The sequence below is a fragment of the Leptodactylus fuscus genome, chromosome 11, assembly GCF_031893055.1.
Source record: "Leptodactylus fuscus isolate aLepFus1 chromosome 11, aLepFus1.hap2, whole genome shotgun sequence".
Lineage (NCBI taxonomy): Eukaryota > Metazoa > Chordata > Amphibia > Anura > Leptodactylidae > Leptodactylus > Leptodactylus fuscus.
This window is the reverse complement of record NC_134275.1, coordinates 64698311-64707268: the sequence shown is the minus strand read 5'-3', so window position 1 is coordinate 64707268 and position 8958 is coordinate 64698311. Positions and strand designations below refer to the sequence as shown.

The 8958-nt window shown below is 45.8% G+C and overlaps 1 protein-coding gene across 1 annotated transcript in view; it reads right to left on the bottom strand.

The window, feature by feature from the left end:
* Positions 1-268: 268 nt before the first annotated feature.
* The window catches only part of PPP1R37 (protein phosphatase 1 regulatory subunit 37), a 34551-nt gene continuing 25861 nt past the window's right edge, over positions 269-8958 (bottom strand). The window contains exons 10-15 of the mRNA XM_075258893.1: positions 8571-8712; positions 6519-6685; positions 5315-5885; positions 3891-3986; positions 2697-3803; positions 269-2053 (exon numbers count right to left, since the gene is read on the bottom strand). Coding sequence (XP_075114994.1) covers positions 3892-3986; positions 5315-5885; positions 6519-6685; positions 8571-8712 — 975 coding nt within the window. The 3' untranslated portion in view covers positions 269-2053; positions 2697-3803; position 3891. The remainder of the gene's footprint in view (positions 2054-2696; positions 3804-3890; positions 3987-5314; positions 5886-6518; positions 6686-8570; positions 8713-8958) is intronic.

Here is an 8958-nt window from a genome sequence, read left to right as displayed (position 1 = left end):
GGGGTCTTTTGTCCCCCGTTTGAATGGAGCATGTGCACTGCTGCTTCCCTCAAGGTCTAGGAGAAAAGCAAATTCCAGTGCATGGCCATCTCCATTAGTCCCATAGGGTATGGCTGAAACGGCACAAGGGGTGAATGCTGGACCTCCATGCCACTCTAATAAGGGACACGGGACCCCTGATCACAAATCGGTTACAAGTTGCAATATTGGGGAAAACTCCCTATAAAAGATCATAAAAAACACACAGAAACAGAACCACTTGGGGCCATTTCTGGTATTGCATGTCAGTCCCATTCACCTCAATATGGCTGAGCTGCAATACCAGACAATCTATAGGATAATGCAATTTTTCCCTAGACTTATGATCTTTTACATCCAGTGTCACTGCATTACTGGCCATATAAGTCACTCAGGACTCAAGGTGTGGTCTTCACTGGAGGGGGGGGGGGGGAGATATGCGCTTTTACATGTGGATTTCGTTTACAACTATCTGCCATATACAATAAAAGTCAATGTGTCTCCATATGGAAGTAGAATTATGGTCTCATCGAGAATCTCATGCCAGGGTTTTTAACACAAATATGTAATGTGCCAACACAAACCTAAGGACGTATGCGAGATCACAATAATACACTGCATGGGCTTGAACGAAACGTGCATGGTCTTAGCCAAACCATCATGGTGTGTACTGAGTAATATATAAAAAGGGGCCTCTGCACACATGACGGGGCCGGACAGGACAGGACACATATAGTATAAGTGCATATTTATCTTACCAGGGCCGGGAATGGAAGGAGTAGGGAAACATTGCTATGGACTGTCATCCTTTGGCTCCAAACAGGATACAAAGTGGCATGACGGGTATATAACATAACCAAGTCGGCCCTGACTATAGGAATTACAGCATGTCGCACAACTGTGCCCAAGTCTTCACAGTCCGAGATGATCCGGATGCGATTCCAACTACTTCTACACTTGCCAGTCCAAGGAATACAATGCAAGACTTGAGTTGACAAAGCCTAACTACGAGACATCAAGTCAGTCGACCTTTTCCAATGGTGGGCCAGCATTAAATGTGCAAATAAATTCACTTATTTCTATCCATCAATTCTCTACAGCAGTGGTTTCCAACCTGCTGCAAAACTACAACGTGACACGTTATGTCGGGGCATGCTGGGAATGTGACAGGTTGGAGACCACTGTGCTATACAATATCTGCTCCCTAAAACTTGACTAAATACCAAAAACTAAAAGAAAAAGCTGCAAAAGGAAGCCAAACTGGCAAAAAAAAATGATTAAAATGTAATTTATTATTGGGAGTCCATGCCGATGGCTGCACATCCTTTATTGGTGTGTTAAAAAAATAGCTTGTTCCCTGACTTACAAGGCTATTGCCCAAATGTTACATTCTTGTGTCCACCGCTGTTTACCAGGATGCACCAAAATATTGCAAAAAAAATAGTCTTTAAAAGAAAATGACCGCCAGCATGATAAAAGGGGATGTTCAGGGGAGAATATTATTGCCAAAATGGTTTAGACTGAGTACAAGTTACCCCCTTATCTACTGGATCTCCCCCATCACTAGAACAAGGGGTGTTTTGGTCCCCCAGTCTGAATGGAACGCTGGTTATAAACGTGCCCCCTAGCGCCATTCATATCAGCAGGTCCGCCAGAGATGTCGGCATTTGGCACACGTTACAGACCACGGCTCCATTCAGGGGTACGAATCAACCCCGTTCTTGAGGGGGTCCCAGCGATTGTGGCCTCACTGATCAGAAGTGACCAGAAAAAAAGCAGCAACAGTCTTCAAGTTACGAGGGTTCACTTGATCCCCAATTTCTGGCTCCAATTCATACAATCACTGGCTCAGGCGGCACACCACTGCGGCCATTTCCTGTATGCTGAATCGGGAGCAGGAAGTAGAGACCAATGAGGACCCAGTGAGATTCAGAATGTCAACGGTAGGGAAAACGTTTAGCACAGCATCCATTTATTTCTAACTCACTCTGACCTAATTGGCAAAAAAAATAAAAATTCTCCCACTGGACGACCTCTTAAAGGGACTTACCATTAAAATCAAATTTTTTATCCCTAACAAGTAGGAATAGCGTTAAGAAAGGCTTTTCGTCTCCTACCTTTAGATGTCTTCTCTGCACCGCCATTCGGTAGAAATCCCGGTTTTTGTTGGTATGTAAATGAGTTCTCTCGCAGCACTGGGGGCGGTCCCCAGCACTCAAACAGCACTGGGGGTTTTGCCAATGCTGCGAGAGAACTCTCCAGCGCCGTCTCCATCTTCTTCAGGGACGGGGGTCTTCTTTGTGTCGTCTTCAAACTTCTAGGCCTCAGGCAAAGCCGACTGCACATACCCGCCGGCCACAAGAAAATGTCCACTTACACAGTATTGTCGGCTGCCTGAGGCCTAGACATTAGAAGCCACCGCTGGAAGAAGACCCAGTCCCTGAAGATGGAGGCGGCGCTGGAGATTCCTCTCGCAGCATTGGGGACGCCCCCAGTGCTGTTTGAGTGCTGGGACCACCCCCAGCGCAGTGAGAGAACTCGTTTGCATACAGACGAAAACCGGGATTTCTACGGAACGCCGCCACGGACAAGACATCTAAAGGTAGGAGACGAATAGCCTTTCTTAAGGCTATTCCTACATGTTCACGACAAAAAATTCGATTTTAACGGTAGAATACTTTTAAAGATATCCACACAGACAAATATGAAGCTAAACCCACTGCTGTACCATCTACAACCCCGATTCTCCAGAAATTTCTTTGAGGAACTGGTCTAACAGGGTGTGGAAAGAGTCTGGGCCAAAATCACAGCGTTGCGACTTACCATCACAGGTTTCTGACGTACTCGCAGCCCTACGTAACTTACTAGCTGAGTCTATGTAGGTGACCAAGGCGGTGTTAAAGGGGTGGTGGTAAACAAATCATAGGAAAGTTTCATCATTCTACGCTTGGTGGAGGATGTTCGGTCTTGTAGGTGTGGTCCTTAGAAAAAGAGGGTGTTGGAAACATGCTTTGGGAGTCAGATGCTAAACTGACCGTAGTATAGGGAGTATTGAACCCCCCCCTCGACAAATGGAATAAATAGGGTATTGGTTCCCTCAGTCACTGATTCAGCCCTAGTAACATCACATGGCTTGAAGCAGGCAGGCCGGTTATTCACTCCACCCCTATATCGCCCTATAATGACCCGGCCATAGAGAATGGAGTTTTTCCTTAGGATACAGTCAGCCTGTTTGAATCCCCAGAGGGAGGCGCTATTGAGACGTGAGCAATGTAGTGAATTCTGTACCCTTATGTGTAACTCAAGCAGTGGGATGTATATAAGGTAAGGCTGAAAACCCTTTCATGATGTATATATGTAGATGAATGGATGCTTCGCTGAGTGTGGGCAATTGTGAGGGTCAGTTTATATGTCCGTAGCAGCCCTCATCTGCAGATTCCCCCAGAATCAGTAACAGTCCAGTGTGTTTCGGAGAGGCCAGCCATGTCCCTTTCTCCGGGAACCCGTAAAGTAACCTCTTGTCTCTGTAATATCCCAATCTGGGGAACGTCAGCTTGAAGCTAAATGAGCTTTGTGTTTACTCTGTGCAAATTCCATTACCTGCAGGAACTGTGTCTGCCCTTATTGCCATCATATGGGGAAGCAAAATTTAGGATCAGTTCTCAAAAGGGAACCCGTGTCATGTGATCCTATAGGGCCCCATTTCTTAAGGCGAGATGAATGGGGTTGTAAAAAGGATTCAGGGTATGAAGAAAAGGTAACCCAAAGAGCCGGAAGAATCGATCCTACAAGAAGAAAGGAGACACAGATTAAACCCAACATGAAGATTGAAGATGGAGGCTGGCGGTGCATTAGGTAAGACCCAGAGATACCTTATAGTGTTATAACGTTCAGAGACGGGTCTGGCTCTGTGGAGGCCTCACGGAGTAAATCCTCCAACTCTGCATCACAATAGGCTCCATGGGAATCTGTAGAAAGATGCAGAAAGGACAAAAAAGAAGAATTACCCAGAAAAGCTGATAGTAGCTGCTGTGATGTACAGGATTGCTACTATTACTTGAGCAGAATCAGTCTCCTTTACCCTGATGTCTGAAAATATAGTCCCCTCTTAATCTCTCCAGCAGTAAGAGTCCACTAGGATACCGCCATGTTGCTGCAGAGGCCATTCCTATTGGCCGCTCCGCAGTATGCAGACCTGGAGTGAGTGACTGAGCATGTGCGTCCACCAGAACTCATTAGGTGGACCTGCACATCACTGTACCTCCATACCATACTATGTCATAACTTCACAGCTAGACAGTCAGGAACGCCCTTCTGACAGTGAAGATATATTGGTAACAGCACCAAGATCTCTGGCCCCGGGGCCCATAATGGGAAAGCCGACAGTGTGCTGAATTCAGGGCACAGGCGGCTTTCTACCAGTGTATAAAAGCGCATGTGCCCGAGGACATGAAAGTTCCTTAATTTCTTGTAAAGGCAGGCATGAATTCTTTACGATCTATAAATAAGAATATAGTGTTGCAAAGAACACTTTTTGCCATCTCCACCACTTGCATATATTTGCATCGTTCAGTAGGTGGCGCACCAATGATACTGGTGCAGTTGAATTTTTTTCTCTAGCGCCCACTGTCTAGAGCAATGTAGTTCTTTTTTGTGCTTGATATGCTAGTGAGGCCTTCTACTGTCAAGAGGGTGGTCTAGGGCTAAAGTAGACAGGGGATGTGAATGAGCTCTGACTGGACCTCAGAATCACACCTCTTGTCTGACACCGCTCTCCTGACAGTACAGAGCCTAAAGAGCACATTAGACATCAAAACTAACTGCACTGATTCCTAAGGAATGGTGGGGAGTAGAGAGAAAATAACAAATGCATCGGAAACAGTGGGGCAGCGACTATTAAAGGATAGGAATTGTAGTTTGTGCAGGTGGTGAAAGGTCCACTTTAATGGTGGACAACCCCATGAATACAAAATGCCAACTATGGCCTCTTGCACACATACCTTTATAGGTGTAATACACTTACTGATAAGGCACACGACTATTCAGAAGGGAGCAGTATATGCAGTACACACATACAGATTATGTGCACACATTCAGAAAAATGCTCCAGAGCATCCGGATAGAAGTACATGAATAATGCGGTTTGTGTCCTCTCAATCCTCAGACCAGAACCAGGAATAAGGTAGATGCTTTTTACACAATGTTTCCCCAAACTAGATTTTTAATATGTAAGGAATATCTGCATTCTCTATAAGCAACAAGTTAGAAATGGCCTAGAACCATACATGGTACCCACCCTTGTTATCACAGCATGCCGGTGACCTTCCAAATTCAGCTTCAAGTCCATTGGCAAGGGCAGGACTTCCTGGCGTGGCTGGTCCTGTCACTGGAGAACCATTATTCTCCGGTACTCCCTTTCCTCCATCCGCCGTACTTGGATTTTCCACCCTTGTGACCAAGAAGACTTTGTGGCCTCGCCCTGGGCTAGACACCGCCACTGGTGCGGGCGCGCTCTGTACGGGCTGTTCGGCTGGTTTCTCTGCAGCCTCTTTTACCTCCTCTTCATCCTCTGTATCAGAGTCAGATTCCTGGCCTTGGGTCTCGGGGGCAGGAGTAATCTCTTCGGCATCTTGCTCATCTGAGTGAGGTTTGCTATTCTCATTGGCAGTGTTGGAGTCCTCAGTAGCATGGCTGATCTCTTCCGGGGCAGTGTTCGTCTCTTCTTCCTCGGCAGTGCTGGCGATCTCCGCCATTGATACAGAGTGTTGGAGGCGCTCTTCCTTCTCTTTGGCCAAGACAAAGTTTCTCCTGCAACCGTTCTGAATCTCCGTCAGCAAAGCCTTCTGTGTTTCTATAAAGCTCTTGACCTGATAGAAGAAGTGAAATTGTCAGAAAAAGGATTCCTTGCTTTACCTGTTGCTGGTATATGCGTCGATTCTTCCACCATAGCTAAAGCACCTCTCCATTCAAGATATGACATAATCCCTTTAACTTTTTACTCTTTATAGGGAGTCTGTCAGCAGCAAAATTGGTGTTGCACTAATGACAGTACACTTTCCAAAGATGACTTTCTTACTTTGCATTGCAGCTCCATTATCATGAAAATCCGAGTTTTATTCTCCTGAAAATTATCTGAAAAGGGCCTTAGGGGCTTTATGTCTCACTCTGCTCTAGATAGTCACCCCTATCTGTCGCCCAGCCCTGCGCCCCATTGCTTGAGTGACATCGCCCACTTTGTCTGCGCTTAGGGTCGGTTATCTGAAGCAGACCGCGTTGTCCAACCAGAAGAAACGCCCATGAATCTCTTAATTTGAATAAGAATAAAACATGGACTTTCCTGAAAATGGAGCTGCCATGTAGAAGAAGAAAGGCATCACTGGAAAGTTTAGAGGCCGCAGAACAAGGTACCATCATTAGTCTAATTCAGATTTTCCTGCTGACACACTCCCTTTAACTTCTAAAATAGAAAGTTGTGAATAATACAGGGGGGCAGTTCTTACAGCTTCCTTTTTGGGTTCTCTATCCAAATCCATCCTGAGCAAGGACTGGTTGACGCGAAGAGCCAATGATAGCGCCATCAAACCCCCAGTTTTGATTTCATTCTCCCTTAGATCGAGACGTAATAAACGGGGGGATTCAGCTACAAACTCGGCGACGGCCACTGCGCCTGGAAACAGAATAAAGTATATGTTATATAACAGTACCATCCGGGACCTTCGAGTTATATTCAGGGACCCGCAGGCCTCATGCATTGTAACCAGTCCAATAAAACGTGCCTGTTAGCCAACGATATCAACCAGGGTGCAGAAAAGAAAGCAGCGATCTGACTGACAGAACTCCTTATTTGTGCGCCACCCCTAGTATTCATCTACTGCACTTCTAAAAGGATTACTGCAAACTCCAGGTTATACTGACATTGCAAATGAACAAGACAGGGTGCACGAGGTCTCCAGACTGCTGAGTACTGGCAGGTTCTGTACATCTGGGCGACAGCTACTCACTGCCTCCGATATGAAGGCTGCATCTAATATGTTATGGCAGGAAATCAAAACCAAGTCAGCGCTCAATCCATCCAGCAATAACACGTAGTAATGGGGACACGGTAATAACACCATGGCACCCATACAGCAGCACTTCATTATGGGTTTCGGCAGTGGGGGGGGGAATGAAGCACATCAATGGGCTGACTGTATAACATGCACAATAAGGATCCTTCAGAGGGGGAAGAGATTTTTCCAGGGCTATACTCTCTGGCTAATGAAGGGGAAGGGTCTAGAATATGAATGTCCATGCTGGAACACTGGTTGCTTATAGTCACCACTAGAGGGAGTGTGGGAAACTTACTGCCCTAGGCAAGCTTTCCCTTGTGTTGACTACAAGAATCTTATATACACTGCAGGTGATGTGGACGTCTAGGTCAGAAAGCTGTGGCCACAATAAAGATATATTAAAGGGATCCTATCATTAGAACACTATTTTTTCTTCTCCTACCTTTAGATGTCTTCTCTGCGCCGCCGTTTGGTATAAATCCGGGTTTTTGTCGGTATGCAAATGAGTTCTCTCGCAGCTGGGGGTGTCCCCAACGCTGATAGAGAACTCCCCAGCATCGCCTCCATCTTCTTTAGAAACGGCCTCTCTCCGCATCTTCTTCCAGTGCTGGTGGTCAAACTTCTAGGACTTGGGCAGAGCCAACTGCGCATGCCCGCAGCCACAAGAAAAACGGTCGCTTACACAGTTAGTAAGCGGCCATTTTCTTGTGGCCTGTGGGCATGCGCAGTCAGCTCTGTCTGAGGCCTAGAAGTTTGACACCAGCACCGGAAGAAAAGGCCGTTCCTGAAGAAGATGGAGGCGGCGCTGGAGAGTTCTCTTGCAGCACTGGAGACGCCCCCAGTGCTGCAAAAGAGCTCATTTGCATACCGACGAAAACCCGGATTTATACCGAACGGTGGCGCAGAGAAGACATCTAAAGGTAGGAGAAGAATAGCCTTTCTTAAGGCTATTCCTACGTGTTACTCACAAAAAATTGTTTTTTAATGATAGGATCCCTTTAAAGGGGTTTTCCAAGTGACATGAAAATATAGACCAGCACTAAGAAATATGCTAAAATAAAGTGAGTGATACTTGCAGTTTTCTCCCCCGGGGTAGCAGTGACACACCTGTATACACCATGTCACTGCTGCAGTGAATTACCGTCCTCAGCAGTATTTTGCTGTATATCACCAAAGCCATTTTATTTGGCCACATTTACTAGGGCTGGGTATTATTTCTGAATAAATGGGACAACCCATTAAATGATTTGGAATAGAATATCAGATAAGCTAGGTCTTCAGTATCAGATCAATAGAGGTCCAACATCTGGACACTGTCCCAATAAGCTATCGTGGCTGTTAGAAACCATATACTAGGTGTATGGTCTGCTCCTATTCAAGTGACTGGGAGAGGCCTGCATACGGAGGATATGGTTTCCGGTGGACAAAGCATCTGATGAGGACAGGGTCTGGGTGTCAGACCCCAACTGATCTGATACTGATGACATATACACTGCACATTACCTTCACACGTGAGTTTAGCACATGCCAGGCCGAGTCGGAGGACACTGCGGTTTCCAATCAGGCCATTCTTAAGATGGCGGACACCTTCATTTCCGATTGCATTATGACCAAGGTTCAAAGTCTCTAATGTCATTGTGTGAGGCTGAGAAAGATAGAAAGAGAATTACTGTCAATGCTAAAAAAAAAAAAAAAAAAAAAAAAAAAAAAAAAAAATCATTAACTCCTGCTAGCCTCATTTTTTCTTTTATGTAGAGGATGAGCCCCATATAGGGATCACAATGTACATTTTTTCTTTCTTCCCATCAGTAAGTCTTTGTAGAATGGGAGGAAATTCACGCAAACACGGGGGGAACATACAAACTCCTTGTAGTTGTTGTACCTGGTGAGA